Genomic DNA, 27,918 nt, shown 5'->3' with positions numbered 1-27,918 from the left:
TTCTTGCCTTAACCAGCACCACTGACTATAACCCAAATACTTAAAATATATCTAAAGGCAACAATATTCATTTAGAGGGTGAAGAAATTTTGTGTTTTTTCGACTCAACCTCTATGTCAGCAGGATCCACTGCTTTCCAATTGGCACTGAACCCTGTGTCCACAATTTTGTCATTGGAGGAGAAACTGACAGTCTTTGTGTCTCCAGCCATGACTAGATCTCATACCAGGGGTCCACCTGAGTCACCCTATTACATTAAATGAATGCTATGAGCAACAAAAATTTTTGTACAGTAGATTGTTGTTGGTTGGTTTGTTGTTTGCTTTGTTTTAACTCTTTCCTCGCCATTGACGGAATTTTCCTTCTTTCCTTGTTTTCACTGTTACATGGTGGGAGACGGTATTACACATCTTCTGAAAGAGTATTGAATCCCTGGATCAAAACATGTCGAAGAAGAGGCAAAAACAAGCGATCGCATGTGTAAGCAGATGCATATGTAAAATAATGCGATCATCAAACATTAAACAACATACCAACCAAAACTGCTTAACGTTACCGAATGAAATTCGGTCAACCCAGGAAGTGGCATAGGACTGTGCAAGCTTTGGGGGTGTTGATGGAAGTGATCTACTCCATCTATGTTTTGATCATCATTCTGAATCCGATACTAACCCTAACCTGGTGGGGAAAGAGTTAATTGGGATGTATTTAGACATGGAGTAAGACTTTACTGTTTACTGTACTTTATCTCAGAATCGCTCCATACCTGGCATACAGACTTGAGCTCATCAGGTAAAGTGTAGCCACAGCAGATCATGGAGGTCTTGACCTGGAACCACCAATAGTCCGTTCGTTTACAGGTATCATACGGCACTACAGGCAGGGCCACCTGGTCCAATGCATCAGCGACTTTGGGAGCAGTGGAGTTACCTGTGGGCAAGATGAATTCATGTATTAGCAGTTATTTTGCTTATTGTCTCTCAGAGGTAAAGATTGCTGAAAGGTAAATACGGATTCTAATCTAACCTAGAATGATTGTATTATCATAACTGCACAGCAGAGGGCGCAATCGCTCCAGAGTCTTTTGGGACTATCGGGACTAATCAAAATACTAATAAATTGTATAATAGTATATAAATAATCCAAAATACGCTTGATTTCAGATTTATTTCAAACAAAAACAATTTTTATACTTTTAGGTGTATTTAACTAACAATTATATAACTATTATTCTTTTTATTATTATTATCCTCTAAAAACATTTTTAAAAATTATTTATTATTAAGACTTTATAATAGACAGCTACTTTTAATGACCTTTTTTTTGTGTATTTATGACATCTATCAACTGCTGAGCTGATACAATCTAGCTTCTGGAAATACCAGCCTTTGACCTCCTGACATCAACTACCCATAAAGAGGAAGTCCTCCCCAAAAATTACATGACAGAAAGCACCTCTATGTTTTTTGATTGGCTAACAAGTTCTCTCAGATTCTTTCATCTAAATAGATATGTACAGCATACTTACAGCAGTTTTGCAAAACCACCACAAAACTTTATCAGGTCTATCAGTATTATTCAGTGGCTGGACAACACAGAACCGTAACCTAACCTGTTTCATCTCCCCAACCGGTGGCATAGCATTTTTTCCCTCCGGGCAGAACCTCCTCAAATGAAGGCAGGCAGGCGAAATCAATGTAGTCGTTGGGCGTCACCTCTCCATCCAGTCGCACCAGGGCGATGTTGAACTCCACAGATGGCACAGTTGGGTACTGGAAGCCCTCATTATGATAGATGCCAAGCATGTTAAAGCACTGTTCAGTCGACTCAGAGAAGGTCAGGTTGTGTTTCCCCAGACACATCTTCCAGCGATGCAGCTCATAGGCATACCTGATAAAAGTTCACACACACACACACACACACACACACACACACACACACACACACACACACAAAAACACGTACATCAGGCTAGTTACTACCACAAAAACCCTGACAGGATGATCAAGACCCAGAGACAAATCATCAGCTAAAAAGGTATATATATATATATGTGTGTGTGTGTGTGTGTGTGTGTGTGTGTGTGTATATTATATATTGACCTGATGAAGCAGTGAGCAGCTGTCAAGACCCAGTTTTTATAGATGAGAGTTCCTCCACATGTATGACCGAATTTAGGTGAAGGCTCAAAATCACGCCAAACCTTCAATTAAAATGCATTATTTTTTTAATAAAAAATGCATGAGAATAAAAATTATATTTTTAAATTTTTTTGATACAGCATAATCCGTGTATCATTCGATCATTCGTTTTTTGATTTAATATTGAAAGTAGAAAAATGAGAAGGAGCCGTTTTCTCATTTTTCTACTTTCAATATTAAATCAAAAAACGAATGATCGAATGATACACGGATTCAGCATGAGTTATGCATTATACATACTCAGTTTAATACTTGGGGTTAGAGATTTGTTCAAATCCCTTGTCCTCAGTAAGAGCTATATTAATATTGATGCTTCCCTTAGCAAACACAGATAATAATCATAATGATAATAGCAACAAGCAAACTAATAACTGACCTCAAGCACACTGACCCCGGTAATATCATTGTTCATTTCACATATCATTAGCTTTGGATAAACATAATTTTATCTTTAATCAGATAAAATGACAAACATTAACTTTCCTGTAATATGAGATCGCAGAAATCTCTTCGGGGAAAGGTGTGAGATTAGATGAAGGCTTAACTGTACCTGCATGGATACTTGCCACGGCCATGAGTGAGCTTTGGCAGGTTCTCCGTTCACTATGCGAGTGTTGACATCTGGAGGGATCGTGGGCTTCCTGCAGCTCTCAGGCCAGTCTGTGAAAGAAGAGGGCTCAGCATTCAGGTGAAGGCTTTTATCTGTGGCGATTTCTGACATGCTGAATGATTTCAGCTGTCAATTACCCTCGCTCTGAATTACCCAGAAAAAAAATAGACTCGTTTTTAAAGGATATTTTGGTACTGCACTGGAAAATGTGAGCGGTGCCTGCAAAATTATGACCATGATGCCTAGCAACCATTGTAGGTGGTTTTCAGGTTGTTGCTAGGGTGTTCTGGGTTGTTTTGAGTATTGCTATGCTGTTTTAGTGAGTGCTAAGCTTTTTCGGGGTGATTTCTTGCTATGCCAGGTAGAACATGTGATATGTTCAACAACTATGTGACAATACAACACACATGTTGTAAACCTATTATTGCACAGCTCCATATGTAGTGGGATATATAGTAAATCCTATGTTACCTGCATACATACCAGGGTCAGAAATGAAATTTTCCATTAAGGGACAATTTTTTACATTCGTGAGGACAATTTTTATCACCACCTTAATAATTATATCTGTGTTGTCTTTAATGTCAAATACTTGAATTTAACAATTTACTTCAATAAATCAAAATACTTTAAACTGTTGCCAGCAACAATTTACTTTTTAAAATTGTATCTAAATGATACGTTTAAAAACGAGTTAATATGGCTACAATATTAAGACAATGGCTGCAATATTATTGCTCTTGGTATTTTAATAATGGTTATTAATGTTGATTAATAGAATACATATAAAAACTATTTTGTGTTTTGTGTCCACACAAGTTATTCAAAAACTCCTGTTATAATCACTGAAGCTACAAAATTTATCTTTTTTTTTTTTTTTTACATCGTATCCGTGTTGTTTATGATGAGGGAATTCAAAAGCGCAACGAATTCAATCAGTGAAAAACGTAACAAGTAATCTGATGCAGTGTGAGCGAATCAAAATGTAATTCCGCGAATAAACACTTTTCATTCATTTTCACATTTCTTTTTAAACGCGACAGCAGTAATAGATTGTTTAATTGTGCTGGGGCAATTTTTGCCCCTTTATCTTAAATTTGTGGGGCATTTTTGTTCATTTTGTGGCATTTTTGCCACAAGCCCCCATTAATTTCCAACCCTGATACATACAGTATACTCACATACACTCTTAAAAAAGGTTCAAATTAAGGTTCTTTAGTGGCATCTATGGTTCCATGATGAACCTTTAACATCCATGGAATCTTTCCATTCTACAAAAGGTTCTTTAAAGTGGAAGAAGGTTCTATAAATCATTCAAATGTTCTTCACACTAAGAACAAAAATGGTTCACGGATCACTGAAAGATTCTTTAGGGAACCAAAAAAGGTTCTTCTAAGGCATCAATGCAAAAACACCCTTTTGAAAACTTAATTTTTAAGATTGTAAAGCAATATATAGGCCTGGTTTCACAGACAGGGCTTAGACTAAGCCAGGATTAGGCCATAGTTCAATTAGGACATTTAAGTACCTTTTATAAACGTGCCTTAGAAAATAACATTACTTGTGTGTATCTTGAGACAAAACAATGGCACTAACATATTTTAAAATCAGTCTGTGCAAGTTTCTTTCAGTTTAAAAACAGTCCAGACATGCATTTTAGGCTGGGACTAGGCTTAAGCCTTGTCTGTGAAACCAGGGGATAATGTTTCGCAAATTGCAAATGCATGATGCATCACAAAATTTAAAATGTATCAATGCACAGGTCAATATACATAGTTGTATATCCAACTTTATCTGTATACATACAGTACACTCAAGGAAAGTGATACTATGCTGTACAGCAAATCTCAACTGACAGATCTTTTATTTTTGTCGTAATATGTAATTATATTATAACCCAGCTCTTTATATAAAGATGGATATATTCACCTAGGGTGATATATACTATATAGCAAACATCAACTGCTTGATTGCTTGTATCATTGAAAAATGTAAACTATATAATCAACCAGCTCTTATCTACTAAATGTGACTATATGGTATGAAGATATTAAGATATAATAAATATTAACATCATGATTTTCTGTTAAGCTGCTTAGAAACAATGTTTATTGCAAAAAGTGCTATGCAAATGCATTGAATTGACTGATTTGATGTGCAACGTCACAGGATTTTTAGCTCTTGATTTATATTAATTTGCTGAAACTGATGTTAAATGTTAAATTACATTAAATGTGTTTGTTTATACCTATCTTGATGTCATCCCATGGTAAGGTGGAATCGGTAGTCCAGTGTGCACGAAAACCTTTCGCCTCAATGAAAAAGTCAGCATAGAAACGTATCACAAGTTCATTTGTTGTGCTTTCGATGACAGCAGGAATTTTGGAGCCACAAAAGGGGCCTGTGAGAAAGTAAATGTATTTGAATGTATTGCCTTCTATAGACCTTAAAAGCATGAACGTCATACCATTTTATATAGTGGACAGTATATTATAAACATATGTCTGGTTTGAATGAATGAAGGTTATAAATATGTCACAGTTTTATCTGATTTAAAGGGCCTCATAAACAGGCGCCCTTGAAAACGCATTCAATAACATCCTTGTCCTCGCTCACCGTGTTTTTTTGCTCTGGGTTGTGTTCCGTCGTAGACTACCACGTTGTCATTGCACTGGCCGAAAAGGATGCCAGCCTCTTCCACGTCAAAATGAGTGAACGTCAATTTAATGGTCTTCCCCTTGGGAACGTGTATGGTCCACAGACACATGCTGTCAGCTGGATAGTGCATGGGCCAGTTTTGAGACTTGATGATGCCTGTCTCCTCCTGTGAGAAACCTCCACATCCCTGGATATCTGCAGGACATCGTAAGTGAGGTTTGGTGCCTTCAGACTGAGTAACGGCTAAAAAATGTGACAGTTAAAAGTAGAATTGTTCCAACCAAGCAAAATGTCACAAAATTGTGTCTTGCCATTAAAGCAGAAGTCAGCTGGTACTTGGCATCTCAGGTTTTAGCCCCAGGTCCACGACAAGCAACATGTCACCAGGGTCCAAAATTATCTTTTTGCCATACTTGCCCAACGCAGATGAATTGGGACATTTTTCCAACTGGCCATGATACAGTATTTTTTTTTTAATAATATATATTTTTGTCCCAATTACAATGTGATTATTTAGATGTTTTTCCTTGCATATTTCTGACAAATTTTCCAAAAGCATCATAATTTTGTCTGTAAAAAAAAGTATATGTAGTAAATGTGTCTGCACTTTAAAAAAAACTGTAAATTGGTGCTATTTTTTTTTTTTTTTTTTTTACAGTCTTTTCTAGAGGTCATTGGGCTACTTGCAAAATCAATACAAGGTCAGACTATCACTAATCACAGGCAATGTGAAACCCTCATATTTCTGTTTTTCTGGATGAATAGCATTTTTATCATAGAAAAAAAATTGAAAAAAAAATTATTTGTAATTAAAATTATTAGAGAAAGTATGTTGTAAACAAAAAAAATGTATGCGTTGTAAACATAATTATAACATAAAACTCAAACTTTTATGTTATAATTATGACTTTTTATGGGCATTTTAGATAGAAAGCAATAATGTTTTATAAATGTGCACTAGACTGATATTTTGACCTTATGAACAAATCTCTTATACAATATACACAGTATACATGGCCTAAAATCATGTACAAGATCAGCCAAATGTCAGGATTTATTTTATTCATCATATTTTTGTGGCTTATTAACATTTTTTGTATTATACTGTAGAAAAAGAATGAAAAGGTTATTAAAATGCAATGAAATATGGTATAAAATGTTCTTTAAGGCCTTCTTTTTTGTTCATTTTTGGTTGGCTGCACAGGCAGAAGGAAACTGCAGGCAGAATTTACTGTGAGTCTAAGGAGAATATGTCACAGAGACAAGCTTTATCTGTGAGCGCTTGCAATGCATGTTAATGCAGGCGTCAATCAGCATGACTACAGATGGTTTCCTCTCCTTTTTTAGGGGTGTAGCATCTGGTGAAGAGGGACATTTTTTTCATAAATCCAGGAATGTGTATATTTACTGTGAAGTAAAGCTCTTTCAACTGCCACTGTGTCAGCCAGGACATTTATTTGAGTGATTTGGCACTATTCCAGCTTGTGGATGTGCAACAGATTTAGAATGAAATTTCTAAAATATTATTGAAATACGGTTAAAATTGGACGATTGAGTGATGTTGACTGTGCATTTAAGACACTGTTTCCTACAGTTATTCTGCATTGCTATTCTACCCTCATTACCTTGACTTCAACATATCAATAGGGGACACACACATACAAAATCTCACAAGACACACATGGTTGCTGATGGCTGTTGGCTCACAGCCGCATCAGCAGGATTCATCAAAGGTGTGTGTAAATGTGTGTATAGGTGTGAGTAGATAGATGTCTTTATAAGTTTGCAAGGTGTTTTACCAGAAAGGTCCTCTGGATGCACAGCTTCCCATGTGGCAGAGAAGCCGCGGTCGACTAGCCGAGCGTCTGACTGGAAACTTAGTGACATGTTGTTGCTGACACTGATAAGTACCGGAGGAAGAACAAACCCACAGTGTGTGCCTGAGAGAAAGAGATAAAAGAGAACGTTTCTGCACCACTCTCCATCTCCTGGCCCAAAGTCAGAACATTGACATTGCTAGTTTTGCATCATTTGTACTCAAGGCCACCTACAGTACAGTCAAAGTTGCTTGCATCAACAAGACATCAACAGTTGTAATTTAGTTTTACAAGACACTCACCCCTCCTGGCACTTAGAAATAAACAGGCTATTTTTGGTACTGTACATTAAAGGGGTCTTTTATGGAAGTCCTTTTGCGCAACATAAGAAAAATGTTTTGGTAAATTATGAGATAAAAAGTGGAAATTAGGAGATACTAAGTAATAATTAAGTGACAAATTTGTCCTGTCGTAATTTACTTTTTTGCCACAATTATGATTATTTTTTATTATCTCATAATTAAACCTTTTGTCTTTTTATCTCATAATTATTACTTTTTATCTCATAATACTTTCAATATCTTAAATATAACTGATTTTATGTCATAATTATGACATGAATTATGGAAGTGAGTTTGCACAACATCAAAAAATGCTTTGGTAAATTATAATTATGAGATAAAAAGTGGAAATTATGAGATACTACATTCAAATTATGACATAAATCATTATTATGAGATTTAAAAAATCTAAATTATGGCACAAGTCAAAATTATTAGAAAAAGTCATCATTTAGACAAGCAATTATGAAAAATGTTGTCATGTCATAATTCACTTTTTTTCACAATTATGACTTTTTTTATCTCATAATTCAAACTTTTGTCTTTTTATCTCATAATTATGACTTTTTATCTCAATACTTTTAATGTCATAAACATGTCATTTAATGTCATAAACTTTTTAATGTCATAATTATGACTTTTTATCCCATAATTTATATTTTTATGTCATAATAATGACTTGGTATCTCAAGATTTTGACTTTTTATGTAATCTCTTGGGGACACCGTTTTACCAAGACAATATCAATATATGTGAAACAATCATGTCAAATTTTACTGTTAAATCCTTGTCTGACTAGGGATTATTTACCAACGTGAAAAAAATCGGAGAATATTTCAGCATCGTGTTGCATGTCTGTGTTTTCTTTTGGCTACAATGCTCGTAACAATCGCAAATATATCACTATTCTGAGCCAGTCTTTTTCAATCAACCAGTGTAATTGGTCAGTTATGGCAGAACTGTTTGAATTGGTTCGTGAATGTGAACATGAATGTCATTTGTCATGTGAAACTGACAAATGACTCTGTACTGCAGATAAACACTTCTAGAGGGATTTTCATACTTAAAGTTGTTGAGTCCGAGTTATTAATCCTGGATATTCAGGATTTGACGTTTGTACAATCATTAACTACGGGTTAACGTTCGTATTTTCATATATGGGATGTCAATGTTGTTGATAGAACAAGCACAGCACATGACTTTTTGAGTTAAGGTGGGCCTACCCAGGTGAAAAAGAAATATATTTAAATTGTGCTTTTTCATACTTTTATTGCACTTCAAATAAGCATGTTGGGAATACGAATGTATTATAAACATACTACTTGAATTTCAAGTATATTTTTAATACATTTAATACTACATCTTTTTCACCTGGGTATGCACACTTGTTGTTAATGTAGATTTGATTTGTTAGTAATAAACCATGGAAACTTTGCTTACAAGCTGTTGTGCATTTAAAAAAAATACTCAATTCCTCTTTAATAGTACAAAATCATCAGCTCTATTTCATCTGAAGATAATGATTATTTCATTTGTCAAATGGCATCTAATTATGTGAGAAAAATTAAAACTCATGGCATGTTCATCGCAAGTCATTAGTAATATTAAGATGTGAATTCCAAACACTATAGCGCAGTTGTTTTTATTCATCTCTGTTTGTACTATTCCTCTCTTCAGGGTAACACAGGCTGTCAGCAGAACTAACACTAACACACTGCTTTGTCTTGACAGCCAGGATAAAGAAAGTGATGTGAAGAACACAAACACTTGCAAGCGGCAAGTAAGAACAAAATGTCGAGACAAATAAGCCCTACTATTCATGATTGCTGGTGGACCAAAACTAAACTTGTTTTTATTAATTGAATTAATTTCAAAGCCTTTAAGTTCAATTAAATTGCATTTCAATGGTTTTATGGCAATGTTTTTCCTTCGACTTTCTTTTCTTGCTTGGAATTTTTTAAAGAATGTACTGGTCGATTTTTCTCATGCATTTTTTAAATTTCCAGAGTGATTAACCTTTTTTTGTCCCATGGAAGAATGTAAGTCAGATGACTTTGAAATGACATGAGGTGACTTTTTTTGGGGTGCACTATTCTTCTACATGTTCACTGCTCTGCAAACAGCTCGTTTGCAGAGACAAAACACTTGTACTTTTTGTCCTTTCTTGTAGTTCAAACATCCCGAACTCTTGGTCTTTTCCCTCACACTTTTTCTACCATTCTTCCTCAACCTGCACTGGGACTTATTGACAGTATCTGGCGTGCAGTCCTTGAAAAGCTGCTGCAGATAAGCATATCTGCTGCTCACAGCTCTGTTTTGATGTTCAGTAATAAGGAGCCGTAATTTATAGTACGCTCGCCTGCTGGCTCATGCCTCGCTGAGACTGATGATAATCAGTTTTTACAGCCCCTTTGTGCGAGGGATAAGAGAGAGTGATGAGAACGCCAGCTATTCTTGCGCCAGCGGTGCCATTTAGTGTTAGTTATGGGCCCCAAAACAGAGTCGAAGGTCATCTCTGATAGGCCCTGTTCTGGCACAGTGCTATGCTGGCTTGACACATTTCATCTAATTAAATTATTGGAGGATGTGTCACATATAAATAGGACAAGTCTGTTCAAATATTAAGCCCAGTTTTAATCATTCAGTTTCGGGCAATTGCGAAACGAGGTGATTTTTGGATTTAAATAACATTGTTTAGAGCAGACTACAGATTACAGACTAGATCTGAGAGAAATATGCTTGAAAACTCATTGCCATGAGGCTTGGACCTTGTGTTTGCAAGTTTGCAAGCACCATTTATTAAACATAAAGAAATACACTGAATAAAAGTTTACTTTGAAACCATTTCAACTCAGAAATTTCACCAAAAATGGCAAGTAAAATTCAATTTAAAATGAAATTTTGAAGTAGAAAGACTGAAATAGTATTTTGTAGTAATCTCATAGTAACCTTTGTCTTTTCAGAGTCGTGTCTTACCCAGTGACTGCTGACTGTCGGTGACGGTGAGTTTATTGGCCTGCTTCACCTACGATGGCCAGATCAGTGATGTGCAGTTTGACAAGAAAGCCCTCATCCACTGTGATGTCCCAAGAGCACCTCAAGCTTGCAGGATAAGCCTGAGGATAGTTTTTGGAGTTTATCTGACCTTTACATCCGAACAGCTTCCCAGGGGACCCACAGCCAGAGTCTGAACAGAGAGTGAGCGTTATTGTCGGAACAATACTGCACAAAAGAAATTCATCAGACTTTGCAGTGCTTAAATATCATCTGGCTTCACTTAGGGTAGAAAGCATGTCATGCACAATGATGGCACTGCAGAATGTGCTTGTTAACAAAGTAGATTTAATTGATTTTTTTCAAGTGTTGCACTAAATTATATTCTCCACGAAATCTCCTCCAACACCCCAATTCACACAGAAAAGAAAAAAACACACAAAAGAGCTTTTTAAATCCCTCAACTTCTTTTCCTAGACAAAAATTTAATTAAATTATGAGCAAATGGAGACGTATGCTTAAGTCTCCAGCTTCGCAAATATTTCTCCTGGGGAAAAATACCCCAGTAGATCCTCAACAATGTCTCAAACTGTGCTCACATTTGCCAATATATCCAAGTCTTTAATCAAAAGTCTGAGATTTTTTTATTCCTGTCAGTGGAAAGTCATTAGACTGCAGGAGGTTCAGTGAACAACAGCCTTGTACTTTAATATGATCAGGTATGTGTTGCATTGATACAGTGTGACTGTACTTACCTTCTGGAGCAGGTGTTGTAATCGTTGGTCCAGTGGTCGTAGTCTTAGTGGTGGTTGTTGGAGTGGTTGTAACTGGTGGGGCACTAGCTACGGTGTAGGTGGCACTGAAGCTTCTCACTTGAATCAGACTTGAAACGAACCACCATATTACTGCCACTAGACAACACCAGAGCTGGGAGACTGTTTCCACAGAAACGACCTACAGTAATTGAGATTTATATTTTTTTGGCAGATAAAAATTAGTGCACAGATGTTCGGTTAGGATCAAAGTTAAGCTTTTGGATTCAGTAAATGTCAGTTCTCACCCAGTTGGGCGACACCATCTGAGGCATCGCCATAGACATCCACAAAGTCACCACATGATTCTGGGACAAGGTTAAACGCTGTGAATGTTAGACGGACCTTTTCCCCATCAGGTACGTGTATCATCCACTAGGCGACCCATGCAAATAGAAAATACTACTTCATTTATCATTAATCTTCACCTTTGAATAACTAGAATACAGTGCATTTAAACTGCTATTTTTAGCATTTTGATTTTGCACATGCTCAGTGCATAGACTGATCCAAATGCAATCCTGACAGGGCTGGTGATTGAAATTGTGCTTTCTCATGCATCTTTAGTTAGTTTCAAGTCAAGTCAAGGCTGGAAGGCTGGCTGTAGATTAGCTGATGTGGGTAAATATCTTGCCAGATGGAGCCACGCTGTGAGGAAGCTTCCAGCAATCTGACTTCCACAATCAAAGCCCCTCATGTCAAAACTTATCATCAAATCCTCCTCATCACAAACTCCACAGTTTCCGGTGTATGTGCAATCTGAGTGTCATTGGAGTCATTATTGGAGTCAGAAACAATTTGTCGAAAGATATGATGGAACTATATTTTTTTGAAGTTTTGGAGAAAATGTGCATGTGTAAAACACTCCGCCTTGATGCTAGAATGTTATGGATGAGTGCAAGCCAAGGGCATTGATTGCTAATCCTGTTCTGGAGAGTTGCTAGGTGATTACATACTGGTGCAGTCAAAAAAAACAAAACAAAAAAACAACCCCAGTAGCTACATTTATATGCATCAAAACAATACTTTTGTAATTTGATTTATGGCTCAATCGTATTGAAAAGGCTTCATGTAAACACTTCAGTCGATCCAACTGAGCTTGATCTGAATTGATCTAAATATCTTTAGTATTTGAAAAGAGTGGTGTAGACCTGTAATAATCAAATCAATAGGAAAAAAATAAACAGTTAACATCCTACGACGTTAAGCTGTTTTACATCCTATGAATGTGCATATGTTTATTTACGTCTTACTAACTGGTCAGTGGAGGAAACTGAATATTTATATAATATTTGCTTTAAAAAAACATTTCTGACATAAATTAAGCGTTAGTGTTAGTTCTGGCAGGTCACGTGTGTCAAGCTTGCATCAGCTGATTCTCAGCTGATCACATCTACCTATAGGAATACGACACCTACCATTCCTATATAAGCTCTATTTAGTATTATTCAGCAGCTTTTCAGCTTGCTCCGGAGCAAATTACCCTCCTCCATCCCCAGCTCCTCCTTTCGCCACAGTCAGGACTTGGCTTTCTGATATTCCTTGCTAATCAGACTCCTTTATCTTGAATAAAGTGTTACACTTAAATATCATTAAGTACATTAATGATATCTGCCTTGTTCTGTTCTGTTAACCCTAGGGGTGTTATTATTGCTGCTCTCCCTGCTCATTCATGACAGGCTGCATGGATGGGCAGGGAGGTTTTTGCCCAGAACAGAACCATACCGCCAAACCAAACTTTATGCTAAGTATCTATCATTTTGACAATAGTGGTCCTGACAGAAATGTCAGTTTTCTTTTTAGATATGACATCAAGACAAAAATGACAATAATGACAATAATGAAGTACTCACAGTGACATCGTGGTGGTTTTCTCTTTCTGAATGTGGTGACGTTAAGTTTTGAATACATGTAATGTACTTGTAAACAAAAATGTGCATCAGATGGGTTCTTATAGGGTTCTTATAAACAGAATTTCAGATTGGATTCATTCGCATTGACAAATGGCTACTCTTCCTTTTCATTTTGGGTTTATTTCATCATCAAAAATCAAGTTCTGTCACTTGGAAAAGTAACATAGATTTGAAGTATTTTTCATGTCCGCAGCACAAATGATCACTAACTGTAAGTATGAGCAATAGTAATAGTGATGCTTGGATTAGTGTTTTAAAAACCACCACGATGTCACTGTGAGTACTTCATTATTGTCATTTTTGTCTTGATGTCATTTGAAATCTTGCATAAGATTTCCTCTTATGCAAGAGTCAAATATCTTCATGTTATTCATTTTGATGGTGAAGGTTATGCATGAGTAAGGCAGCAGATATTGAACACAGTGTTCAGAGCAAGTGGATCGTAGGTGGAAATAGACAAAGACACAGACTCCAGAGAACAAACTGGAAAATAACAGAGTGTGATAAATCAAGAGCAGGTGTAGAGGTCATATTGATCATTGGAAGCACCTCGCCATTCTCATAGTTTTGTGTGGGAAAGCCAGGGGTCAACAGCTCCCCACGGTCACCTTGAAGAACGCCACCAGCCCCAACTATTTCTAGAAGCATGGGAGGGAATAAGAGAGATTTAGCTGCAAAGAGAGACACCAAAAAAGTATTCTGACAGCCCCCCCTCCCTTCCAATGCACCCCAGTTATGCACACACACACACACACAAACGTGCTGCGTCTCTTTCTAGGTCAGCTGCAGCGAGACACATATAACAGCCTCTCAGTATCTGGCAGAGTAAAAATACAGTCACCAAATGATGATATGAAAGGCACAGGAGATGTGTTTTGTTAAATCTCAAATGCTCTTCCACCGTGTTAATTATACTGTTATGTAAGTAAGTCATTATGTATCTCTCATTGTCTTTACCTGACGCTGTCTCAGGGGCCACAGCATGGTACAGGGCTTTGAATCCCTTCTCTGTGTACCTGTCGTTGTTGTCAAAATACACAAAAATGCTGTTTCCTAAGGACACTACTGGTTTAGGCACAGAATAGCCACAGTACTTCCCTGAAGAAGAAACAAATATGAAGCGTATTGTAGGACCATTATGATTATTTTGACATTTATTTATACATTTTGTTATGAAAAATAAGCATATATTCCCACTAAATTTTCCTTACCGTAATCAGAACAAAATAATTACAATATTAAAGTATTGTATACTATCTATCCATCTATCTATCTATCTATCTATAAAACAAACAAAAGTAAACAAATGTTGGTAACACTATTTTACAGTGTCCTTGTTGTATGTGCTTACTAGTAATAACAGTAAATTATGCATAATTACATGCAAACCAAGTACAGGATCATTAATATTACTCAGTACTTAAATGTATAATTACACAATGACAAGAACTCTGTAAAATACAGTGAAACCTAAATGTTCTTAAAATCAAACACTGTGTAATTGTAATTTATTAATATTACACCATAAACCATAAAAATGACACCATATCTTAACTGAAAAATTCCTGTCCATGTTGCCATCAGCTTTTATCAAGTGACTGAATTTGAAACACTGATTTTGATTAAAACACAGCCTTTGACATCAACAACAAAGATTTTCTCTTACGTTTTCTCATATGTTTCTATTTTGGTATCCTCACTATGAGGTATTATATAATTATCTGATTTGATTGCATTAATTAATTTTCCAGTTTTGGGTTGTGACCCACCAATTGATAATCGCTGGACTACAATATCCTGGAAAATACAGCGCTTTTGGTAGAGTGGCAATCTCAGTGTTGATATGTGTCCTCTCATTCAAACTGAAAATTTGTCAGGACATGCTCAGCATAAGCAATGGCCCAACAGCCAAAAAATGGTGACCGGTAACATTCAGTCAGTCTGTCAGAAGTTAATTACCTCATGCCCTCTGGAATAAATGCAGGCAGATTGCTTCTGTGCTCATGGTAATTAACTTACAGTGATTTTTTTCCCCCTGACTCTCTGCATTGAAGAGAAATGGTTTTGCCAAAATGATGACCAGCCACAACACAAGACTCACCAATGGTGCCCAGTTCGTCCTTGAGCGTGACAAAGTCAGCCTCACACGTGTTGGAGTCATGTATAGAGAAGTCTTCAAACCAGAGATGGATCACCTGGAAGAAGAAACCAAGAGAACTCATTTTGCTGTTTGCCACTTTCCACAAATAAGGTACAAATGGTGTTACATTACTTTGTAATGGATTAAACGCACAATTTAAACTTATAATAAGGTATCTCATACCTTGAAAATCTAATGCAAAGTCAGACAGCATATATAATATTTCCTGCCAGTTAAGCACCTTGTACTAACACTTGAAAAAAGAAAAATATGATATTGTTTTTAAGAGTTTGAATCCCTATTTGGAGCCCTATGTGAAAGGTGCTTTCATAAACCAAAGCAGGTCACTTAAACCCTACAGTGTCCTATTGAGCAGCTAACGGCTAATGAGCTGAGATAAGTGTCATCCGGTACCTTATTGGCTTCTACTGTGATGTTCCGATCTGCAGCTCATGCCATTGTCTTAGCTGCTGGGGTAATTCCCCTGAGGAAGCCGTCAGCTCCTGCAGACTCCCACATCTAGTATCGATCTCATCCTCTGCGGACAGAGACAGAGCGAGGAATAGAATTTGACATCGCCTGTGTAAACAGATTGATTACATTTCCTCAGCAGCACCCCGCAGGTGAAGCTATTTCATGGATTCCGCCTCGTGGAGCATAATGCAGTTTTAGTCTGGTAACTGAATTTGAAAGGAAAGGATAATGTGTGTGTACCAAAATGTGTGTGTATATATAATGCACCGCATTCATCATTAGAGACGCAAAAAATAACCTTAAGCTTAATGATTATGTCCATAAGCATTGTACGTTTAAAGTGAAAGTTTAGGTGTTATTTCACTCGTATGAACATTTTTCATTATTGTGCACCAAACTGAAAAAGTACTTCTGGAAGTAGAAAGTGATTACAGGAAGTTTCCAAGAGCTATTTTTGAGAGTATTATGCAGCTTAACTATGTAATTTACATGTATATGCCGCTTTCCACTGCTTTCTGAAGAGGAAAGTGCTGCATTGTATGACACAGATTTCACAATAGTGTTGTTCCAGTGAGGCTGATTCAACCAAATGTATAGTAATTTTGCGCTGAGAAGTAATTTAATGTTTTATCAATAACCTCAATCATTGAAAAGTAACTTTATAGTTGTAGTTTTATAGCTGCTGTTTATAATGAACACCAGCAGCATCAGAAGGCAAAAGGAAGTCATTTGGGATTTGGATTTAATATATAGCATTAAAACTCTTTTTTTCATGAATGTCAAGCAGCAGAGATTCATTATTGACTAGTTGTTTGCCAAGTAAACGACTTTGTGGCATTGATCAAGTCTATTGATTTAACATTATAGGTCCTTATAGAATCATAAATAATTACACATTTTCTATTGTTTTATTTAGTACCACTGAGATGCTTTATCTACATTTATATCTGAGTGGAAGTCAGAGCTAAGTAAGTGTGCAATACTAATTATCTTGAAATATATCTGGATTTGGAGCAACAATAACTCACCTTTTGGACTTGAATTGTTCCTCTCAATGACAAACACCACAACTATTCCAATAGTGACTGCAGTCAGGGCTACAAATAGGAAGATCAAGCTCATCTCTAATGTTGTCAGGCCTTTCTTGGATGTCATCTGTTCTGATGTTCCTCAGTGTTCTTTGGCGAGAAGCAGATAAATGGGTTCTTCAGCCGAAGCTGACTGAGTAACGTTCTCCTCGCAGATGGTCTAATATTTATAACGTTGCGTTGACCTTTGTAGAGCTGTACTTTACTCTCGAATGGGTTTGCTGTGTGACTCTACAAAAGCAATTTCTGCAAGTATCTCCTTAATAGATTTTACTGCATATGTGACAGGTCAGGTTGTAAATTTAGGAAATCGTACTGGTTTTATCTAGGAAGTCTTTTAAAGTCTGGATCGGTTAAGTGAAAGCAGTTATTACAGTCGCAAATAATTAACTACATAAGAAGTAACTTGGTTTTGTGGTTGTAAAACACTTTACAGACTTTGTTTAGTCAAACTGATGAGGGTGAAATAATTAGTTCCATGCTTAACCTTTATCGTATTAAGTATTCTTAGTGTCTGCTTAGTCATTTAATGACTAAAAGAGATATTTCACCCAAACATTTCATTTCTCAGTGTTGTTTTGTCCATACAATTATTTGGTCCAGTGTTGTTTTGGACCCAGTTGACTGTCACTGCATGAAATATTCTTCAAAATAGCCTCTTTGTGCTCGAAAAAAAAGTCATTTTGGAATGACATGGAGATGAGTAAATGATGACCGAATGTTAATTTTTGGCTAAAACTATCCCTTTAAGGCTTTCCCACATGTCTGGACACAATGCTTCCGAGTTCATACAAATACCTGGATCTATTGGGTCTAAAAATAAACATTCTAAGGGCCAGCAATTGACTGAACACTTTGTATTTGGGAGGAAAAAATCAACAGAGAAGAAAAAGAACAGTTTGCTGTGCCACACATACTGTCAAGGCCTGTTTGCTCAGGTATTGAACGGGGCAAATGAAAGAGGGTCTTTTTAAAGAGCCCCTTTCATTGAAGCGGCCCATATATGCTCAGTCGCTCAACCAGAGGTTTGTTCTGAAGGAGCCTTTGGAAGGCAGTGTCACTATCTGACTCACTCTTTAAGGAGTGTCTTTGAGGTTCCTTCTGGAATTCTGGAGAGAAAATAAGTTCTGCACCGAGTGGCATGAAGGTAATAAGAACTGTGTTTTGCTCTCATAAATACCAGGAATTACCTGTTATCAAAAAGATTACAGTGTAACGTTCTCGCCATATGAGAGATTTTATCTCTCTGAACTATTTTTGATTAATTTTAGTTTTTTTCTCCATGTTCTGGATTTGTTGGTCCAGCACATCCCATAGATGCTCAATCAGATTGAAATCAGGGGAATTTGGAGTCCTAGGCAACACCTTGAACTCTTTGTCTTGTTCCTCAAACCATTCCTGAACAACATTTGCAGTTTGGCAAGGTGCATTATCCTGCTGAAAGTGGCCACTGCCATCAGGGAATGCCACATACACCCGTCCATCCACCTGATCTAAAAGAAAACGTGATTCATTAAACCAGGCAACCTTCTTGCATTGGTCTAGTTCTGATGCTCACATGCCCATTGTAGGTCTGCAGCTACAGAGCTCTGGCAAACTGCAATGCACTGTGTGTTCTGACACCGTTCTGTCATGACCAGCATTAAGTTTTTCAACGATATGAGCTACAGTAACTCTTCTGTGTAATCGGACCAGACAGGTTAATGAATCTTGGGCTCATATGACCTTTTATTCTGGTTCCTTGCACCAATTTTAGTCGGTTTAACCACTGCATACTGGGAACACCACACAATACTTGCCATTTTGGAGTGTGCTTTTTCTGAACCAGTCGTCTAGCCCTTGTCAAAATCACTCAGATCTTTTCTCTTGCCCATTTGTCCTGTTTCCAAAACATGAAATTCAAGAACTGACTGTTCACATGCTGCCATTATAACAATATAATCAATGTTATTCACTTCATCTGTCAGTGATTTTAATGTTGTGGCTGATCAGTGTATGTATTATATGTAATATTATGTCAATATCCGTAGAGACGTGTATGGGGTACAATGTACAGTTACTGACACCTGGTTTGGACTGTCACTGTTAGCTTTGAGCCGAAGCTATGAGTGAAGAGCGCCATATTGTCAGGATTTAATTAGGACGAGGAGGAGAGGGAAGGGCAGGCGGCATCTTAGCGTGAGATCAGGTGCGTGTAGAAGATGATGGTCTGTCACCCTGCAGCTATTTGCACATTTTTTATTTAACATTTAATATGAGCTGATGAGGAGACTGAATATTCTCAAAGTACCGCTCACAAATTGTGGCTAATAGGAAGTGACAGTGCTGTCACCACATAACCAGAATGCCCATGTATCTCAAATAAAGACTGTAACTTCTTTATCCGGCCTTCAATATTTCAGTCATATTTTTAATGCAGCATGTTTTTAATATTGTGGATTAGAAATAACAGGCAGGATCATTGCATGAGACAGGGTTAATCAAGAATCCTGTAAAGATTAGTGACATTCAAAGTCAAGTCTCAAACATTCAGTGGATTTATTCTCACAGGTACATTTTTGAAATCATCCATGCACTAAATTGTGATTATGCTACTTCTATTTACAATAAATAAATAAATAAATACATACATACATACATACAGTATATGTATGGATGTATATGTATATATATATATATATACACACACACACACACACACACACACATAAATACAAGTATTTTTAGTAGTCCCAGACTTTTGAATCTCACAATAAATAGATAGTTAATAGGTATAAAATAGGCATACAAATTAAAATGTATTATAACTATAATTAGAATTATACATTTTTATACATATTTACAATTGGAATTATAAGGCATTCTAAATAAAGCTTACAAAACTGTTGTTTTGTGCAATTATGAAAATAGGCTCAAAGGGATTCAGATATTTTATGTGATTAGCTATTGTTCATGCAAGGTTAATTTTATGTTAGATAAAACTATATCTAATTGTTCTTACAACAAAAACATGGTTTCTGTGCTGTGCCTATAATGCTTTATAATAAAAGTAATGTGACATCAAGTTGTACCGTGTTCATGCAGAGTGCTGTGTACATACAGTATAGACCAAACGAGAGGGAGGTACAGTATAGGAGAAGGACAGAGAGAGTAAATCAAGGTTTGTGTGTGTGTGTTGCACAAACATATGTAGGGCAAATATTCCACGGGGAGCACCGCCGTGAGAGGAAGCACTGGAGCTCTTACAATTATTTAATGCAGCAGCAGCAGGTAAACAAAAGGGAGCTGTGATGGAGACGGCAGCTGATGCAAAACTGATCAGACAACCGGGGAGAAGCTCTGATGTAATATCCTGCTGCTGCTGCTGGCCCCAAAGAGAGCTTTATACAGTGATGCAGGGAATAGACTACAATATGTTCTGTAAATGCATGAGAACTTGCTGGGTTTGCAGTTGCGAGAACTGCAGAATTCCCTGCAGTAAATGAGGCATTGCGTTTGGTTGCATACAGTACATCCTGAAACTATGTCGATTCCAGATGACCTAATAAATGTAAGGTTTTGAATGATTTTATACATGTATTTTGTACACACATCAAATGAATACAAAACATTCAATCATTCACAGGACAAATGATTACAAAAAAATCACTAATACATACAGTAACTGACCGTTTCTTTAACACATCAGCACAGAAAGTAATTTCTATTTTACCTTAATAAGAGCACATAATCATTACTACTTCTCATACTTAGGGGTATATATTAATTACTAAACTTAAGTGCATAATTAATACCATTTGTACTTGAATTTTACCTCAGATAACTGGCTTTGACTTGAGGCAATTTTAGGATTTTAGGAAAGCAAATTTTGGATTTTAATCTTGCAGATGATAAAACATGTGAAAATAATACCATATACCTCCATTGAAAGAAAGACCCAAGCCATATCTGGAGACCAGAAGACCACAAAGACCTGTTGTGGTCTGTTTTGATTTGGCCCAGTAAGCAGCCACCCATAAACACCCTAGCAACCATACAGTAATGCACAAATAACCACCCAGGACTCCAGCAGGGTGACAGCGAGTTCAAATCAGAGATCCAGAGGGAATTTATTAGCAGTCTTAATGATGGTATGAATAACAGAGAAGGTCTGTGCATTTCTTTATATTTATCAGTCTATTTGTGTTGTAAAATTTGAAGCTGTGCATAGCCAAATGAAGGCCAGTTCTTAAATGATGTAAGTTGGAATGATGTAGATCTGTTTTTATTATACAACATTTGCAAATGACATACACATGAGATGTAACTCATGTAAGAGATGTTTAAACCCCCCAAATAATCCCTGATGTATCTTTAGGTGTCTCATTAGCATCATTATTTCCACATTAATGTGAGTGATATAATATACAGTATGCTAATTTTGATGGAATAAGACACTGCTGTGAAATGCTTGCTAACCAACACTCATGAACTGTAATGATTGCTGTAAACACAGTAACTGCTTTTTTCTCATTTTAATATAAAATCATAGTAACATCACTGTTGGATTTTTGAACAGAAACAGGCTCAGTTTACACCAAGTATGGCAGCAACAAGCATTGGGAAACTCTTGTCTAATTTTTCTAAATTAAAAAAGTTGAAATATTCACAATAAATCAACAGTATGTTACAAATGAAATTATGCAAAACAAATATCTACTACTTGTAAAGTTTTAAAAGATATTCAACGAAACAAAGTCAGTTAAAAAGGTTATATGCATACATCTGCTCTTCAGTACAGTGCATAATCTGTTAAAAGACTGCCATTCTGAACTAATACACATGCAGATTACTATATATTATAATTACCATTATTATATTAATTATAATTATTGCCATTGCACTCTAAACATCATTATAGCTTCACTATCACCATAAATAATTTCAACTTTTTCTAAAAATATTTTCTTTAAGATTACTGTTCTCCACATAACACTCAAAACTCCTCAAAAAACAAATGAGAGAAATCTCCCAACATGCTTTGCACAGTCTCATGGAAGATCACATCAATGACAACCAAACGTCTTTCATTCTAGCACTGACTGCCGCGAGCAACAGTTGGGTCTGCGAACATTTTGAAACATGGACCTGAAGTTGATGTTAACCTGCCTTCTTTTGTTCTTCTTGCCGGGAGGCGAAGACAAGGATTTTCTGAGAGTCGTCTGGGTGAAGATCTTCTTCTCATGCTCTTTGATTTTGCACTGCAGGTGACTTTGAATGGCAAAACCCAGCGACTCGAGATCTACCGACGCTCCATATACCTCCCACGTCATACCCTGCTCGTCCCACATGACGTCATGCACGCTCTTCTTCGACTGCTTGGCCTCTTGGTCGTCTTTCTCAGGCTCCAGCTTGGATGCTCCCTGCTGTTGCCGGTCTCTCTTTTTGCTCTGTGGTGTGGAGCTTGATGTTGGAGGAGTAGCCGTTGTGATGTCCGTTGAAGGTTTTGCAGATCCTGCCTCCTTAGGCAGCTCGGATTTAGATGCAGGAGGCTTGGCCGATTTTTCTGGCAGATTCTTGCAGGCCTGATCAGATGTTGCATTGGGTTCCTGCACACAGGCCACATTATGAGGACCAGAACCTTGGCTCTGAAGTTGACAGGTAGTCTCGTTTGATTGTTTGGTTTGGCTGCAGGTCTCGATATTGATCTGATAAACCGGTTGAAGTGGTGAAAATCCTTTTTGGCTGTTGTGTAGAGGCTCTTTAGGCTTGGCCCCAAGCTTGGACTCTTCCTGAAGGTCAGCATCTACATGCACCATCACTGTGCCAGACTGTGGAGGCTTTGTACTGGATGAAACAACAGATGGTGTGTAGCAATAAATCTCTGAGGTGGTCTTCACCTCAACGACCTCTGCTATACTGTCAGTTTCCTCAGGTAGCAGGCCAACTGATCTCCGATGGGGTTGTAGAGATAGAAGACTAGGGCTAGTGGCTGTAGATTGACTGCAGACCGTAGGCACCGCCTGCACCTCCACGTCATTCCGTTGCATGCCGGGTTGGTTGCCAAACTGAACTGCTGAAGTCATGGTAGAAGCCTCACGATAGAGTCTGCAGTGGACCGGCTTCTGCTCTTCAGGAGAAGCTCCTAGCGTTTGGACCTCTTCATCAATCACTTCGGTGTGGATTGGGAGACTTGCATTGCTAGTCGAAGACTCCAATGGGTGTACAGAAGAAGTCTCTTGAGAGGTTCCTGGCAGTTTAAAGTCCTTCTTCAAGCAAACATTGCTAAATTTGTCCTCTTTAACAGGCGTATGATGGATCTCGTGTGGTTGTGGGGTCTTAATACTTGTCCCAGGTGCTGGTTGAGATGTTTCGGTTGTTGCAACTCGAGAGTGACTGGTTTTAGGAGCATTGACGGTGGATGCCAGTTCAGATGGGGTACTGCTGATGGTTATGCTGGTGGTGCAACCAGCATATTTTGATTCGGATAAAAGTGGCATGTCTTTGATTGTGTTGTTGGTGCTGGGAGATGAATTCTTGCGAAGGGAAGCCTGAGCCTGGCTTGGCATTTGATTGTGAAGGGTCTCTTTGATTGCACTAGTTTCTTCAGCTACTGATGCTTTGCTCTGTGTTTTGGGCTCATGTTGTTCGTTTTCAAGTGTCTTTGTTGTGCTATTGCCATTTTTCTCCTTGTTATATGTAGCTGTAGATGATGGGCTGGATGTTGAAAGGACAGTTTTCAAATTCGAATTCATGCCACGTTCAGTTCTTGTACCTTCAGCGTTCCTGGCACACTGACCTGACGTCTTCATGTTTGTGTGACTATTCTTAGGTTTCCTGTGATCTTCACTGCCATGGGATGACATGTTTTTGTCTTCAAGGACAGTCCCTCCAAGAAGAGTGGTGTGGGAATCTTTGACGGAGGACGTTAGGTGCATATTATCCTGATCTGGTTTAGTTTTTTTGCCAGAGGAGCAATCCTGATTTAAGGTTAACTTTGGCTCAATGTCCCAGTTAGCATTTAACTCCTTATCTCCCAGCACATCTATACTAGCATGCTGATGCATCATCTGGACAGTGACAGTCCTTTTGGGGTTTGGTACATTTTCCATGTTAAATCCCTTTTGTGTGATAAATTCAAAGTCAATATATCCCAAACTCAGTTTGGTTCCCCCCTGAAAGCCTGATATTGTCCCCTCCAAGGCTTCCCTAGAGCAGACAGATAAAAATAGTTTTAGATACACAAGAGGAGATATACCTACTGCTGCCTTCTTATGATCATTATGAATAAACTGTGTTAGAATCTGTCATTTATCTGCAAACCATATACACAGTTATGAGGGAACACAAGAAACTGAAACAAAATATAATAAGAAAGAAAAATAGTAAAGTGTTCCAGTGATTCAGTGTAAACGTTTGAGGTTATTTATAACTGTATGGAACAGCTCAATAGGAAGTCCCACTAAAATGAAACAAAAAGTACAACTAATCCATCATAAGCCATTACTCGTAGCAGTGTCATCCTTTACTTGTTCAGTCAAGCATTACACCAATAGAAAAAACAGTTTTTGTGACATCAATTACTCTGTACAACACAGGCTTATAAATTATTTAGAAAAATGCTTAATTTTGTGTCTGTCACATGCACATATAATGCACAAAACTACCAACACAAATATACAGACAACCTGGCACAAAAACATTAAATTCTAAAATATTTTAATATAACTTAAGATTTAATTGTATTTTACATAGTTTATCCTAATAAATTAAATGTAATTTAATTAACTGTAAATGAAATGAGTAAAAATAAATTTTCTTTGTACATTATAATATAAAACAGTTTTATGACATATATACAGTGAATATTATTAAATATTCAGGAGGACTGATTTAGTATCTAGTCTGCTGAATTAATTTAACACTCAATATATTGGAAATATTCAAAATTTCCCCGTGATTTTCATTTGTATATGATGCTCCAGTCCATACTCCTATTCATTAGCAAAGGAATTGTGGGTCCTAAAAGTAGTTTGTTGGCATAATTACTTCAAACATAACAGAAACACACTGCAGTCAGCATAACTGATAATAACAACACATTTTCTCAATATACTAAGACATGAAGGCTATTATCAGATTTTAAAGTTTATTTTATTCAAGCAATAAAGCAATTACACTATCAAAGCAATGTACTGTGATACTTGGCAATATATTTTATGATAATTTCACTAGTATATAATGGCACTAAGTCAGTATTTGAATTCATCCCACCATATTCTGTATCATTCTCTATTCTGAGGAGCTGGTGAGCAATTATTCAGTGTTTGACCTTAGCGACTCAAATAGCCCCGAGGAGCCTCAAAAATGGAAATCTGACAGTCAAACCACAGCTGATTCATGGTAAAGATCAGCCTCAGCAACACTGAGCAAAGCTAGTTTCACCATTGAAGCCATAGACTCAATCCAAAAGCATACAATACAAATACATTTAGGGTTTTAGAGCATGCAGAAGTATCATCAAGCATCATAAAACAACAGCTATGTGACCCTGGAGCACAAAACCAGTCTTAAGTCGCTGGGGTATATTTGTAGCAATAGCCAAAAATACATTGTATAGGTCAAAATTATTGATTTTTCTTTTATGCCAAAAATCATTAGGACATTAAGTAAAGATCATGTTCCATGAAGATATTTTGTAAATTTCCTACTGTAAATACATCAAAACTTAATTTTTGATTAGTAATTTGCATTGCTAAAAACTTCATTTGGACAATTTTAAAGGTGATTTTCTCAATATTTTTATTTTTTTGCACCCTCAGATTCCAGATTTTCAAATCGTTGTATCTCGGCCAAATATTGTCCTATCCTAACAAACCATACATCAATGGAAAGTTTATTTATTCAGCTTTCATATGATACATAAATCTCAATTTTGAAAAATTGACCCTTATGACTGGTTTTGTGGTCCAGGGTCACATATTGGCAAATGGCAAATATATTGACCACTGGACACCCTGCTCCTGTTACACTCAATCAATAAATAAATGGTGTATGAATTATTCAAAACAATTTTCACTTAGAAATTTCTAATACATTTCACAAATAAACACAAACAGAGTAAAACATGACATTTTGAAAACTGTAAAAAATGCTTTTTTGAAGTTGTAATTAAAGATTACTGTTTTATGTTTTACAGAAACTACTATTTCTGTCTTTCTACTTCAAAATTTCACGTTTGATTCAGTATGTTACTTGTCGTTTCTGACACAATTCCTGACACAAAAAAAAAGTATTTTTCATTGTTAAATAAAAAGATTATTGGAGTATGTTTTACAAGAAAATAACCATTATGTTTTACCATGCATATACTAATATTTTACCATGCCTATACTATAATGCATAACAAAGCAGTTCTGTCTGCTGCAGAAAGTGCTTTCGGTGTAGTTTGTATAATTATGGTATGGTGGGTATGATATTTTACATTTCTTTCCTTTTTGTTCCTTTCTGCGTGTAAAACTGTGCGCCATATTACACACTCACACACACGCACTCACACAACATAAATAAAAACAAAACACTGAGCCAGTGCGATTCACTGGCCACTGCGGAAACATTCACTCTAATTGCCTGACAAAAGCGTGAAAGTCAATTATGCCAAGTCTCAAATCGTGACCTGTCATTGATGAGAGCCGTTCGGAGGACGCTCACATCTGCAGGAGGATGGGGGTGGGGAACACACTATCAAATATTAAGTTCTGGCATCACTGTCTCATTTTAAATGTTAATTTCTCTATCCAGAAAATATTTCACAAGAACATACATAAATCCAGACTTCAGGCAGTGAAATGCATTTTTAGAAGTATTTCTGCATGGAACTGGTTATCAAAAGACTACACAAATGACCCTAAAATAATCAGTTTTAACAGGGTGAAGTCATGCATATTGATTGGGGCTGTAAATATGACAACAGATTGCAATGCATGCAGTAATTTATAAAGACACGTTTCATTTGCAAACATTAGCAAACTCATCTTTAAATTGGGTTAGGAGAGCACACACACACACACAGTGAACTAATGATATTCAATTCCCTACCTTTAAATGATTTTCAATCAATTTCAACCATTTTGCATTCTACATTTTAATGTACAATTTAAAACATTATCTAGTATCACTGGCCACAGAATAGCTGATTTCAGGTTTTTCAATATTTGTGGGTGCATTTGGTCCCCCATAATATATAGGCAAAACCTGCCCCACACACACACACACACACACACATACATGTAGTAGGACAAAAAGCCAGACAAAATCTAAATAGCACCATGCATTAGTATGATAAATTAATTAAACCCATATGAATTGGTTTAAATCTCTTAAATGTGACCATTTGTCAATTATGCTTACCATTGTCTTAAGACAGCCATTAAAAGCTTTACATAAGAAAAAAAAATGCTGAACCCACCCATTGACCTTGTTGGCAAATTCCCCACCGTAATGTCTCCCTGTAGGAGCTGCAGATAATAATGCACGGGCATAAAAATCCTACCTGGTACGTGTGCGTCCGTCTCATTAATTTTCGTTTGATTAGTGCGCTATTGACTCACTAGCTGGCGAGCTCGACGGATTATCAATGAAAGAATGTTAGGCGCGTGTCAGTGAGATAAAACCACGCCTTCCAAGCGCATCCGAATCTCAAACTCAATCTTCCTGTGGCGGGTGGCAGCAGGAGGCGTGCGCTTCTCTCTATCACCGCTAGGTGACGCCATTGCTCCTTTAAGAAACTCCAGTAACAAGAAAGATACGTAGATCTCTTCATGTCCTTCCATCAGATTAATATACTGCATAAAAAGCTCGCTGTTTATCCCCCTTAAAAATAGAAATCATA

General features: G+C 36.9%; 1 protein-coding gene and 1 pseudogene across 2 annotated transcripts; both read right to left on the bottom strand.

The window, feature by feature from the left end:
- Nucleotides 1-111: 111 nt before the first annotated feature.
- Nucleotides 112-17,115, bottom strand: LOC107684303 (tolloid-like protein 2; annotated as a pseudogene).
- Nucleotides 17,116-21,880: 4,765 nt separating this feature from the next.
- LOC107684268 (G protein-regulated inducer of neurite outgrowth 3-like) lies at nt 21,881-27,691 on the bottom strand. 2 transcript variants are annotated; one of them, XM_016480495.1, is made up of 2 exons: nt 27,580-27,691; nt 21,881-24,236 (listed from the first exon to the last, which is right to left on the bottom strand). In XM_016480495.1, the coding sequence occupies exon 2, from the start codon at nt 24,137-24,139 to the stop codon at nt 22,115-22,117; it is 2,025 nt and encodes a 674-aa protein (XP_016335981.1). In that variant the 5' UTR covers nt 24,140-24,236; nt 27,580-27,691; the 3' UTR covers nt 21,881-22,114. The 2 variants fall into 2 exon arrangements, with proteins under 2 accessions (XP_016335981.1, XP_016335982.1); XM_016480496.1 differs by lacking the exon at nt 27,580-27,691 and adding an exon at nt 27,496-27,560.
- Between the last annotated feature and the right edge of the window lie 227 nt (nt 27,692-27,918).

Source organism: Sinocyclocheilus anshuiensis, unplaced genomic scaffold (genome assembly GCF_001515605.1).
Source record: "Sinocyclocheilus anshuiensis isolate Anshui unplaced genomic scaffold, SAMN03320099.WGS_v1.1 scaffold1371, whole genome shotgun sequence".
Classification (NCBI taxonomy): domain Eukaryota; kingdom Metazoa; phylum Chordata; class Actinopteri; order Cypriniformes; family Cyprinidae; genus Sinocyclocheilus; species Sinocyclocheilus anshuiensis.
The sequence above is the reverse complement of the archived record's forward strand: the minus strand, read 5'-3'. Positions and strand labels throughout refer to the sequence as shown.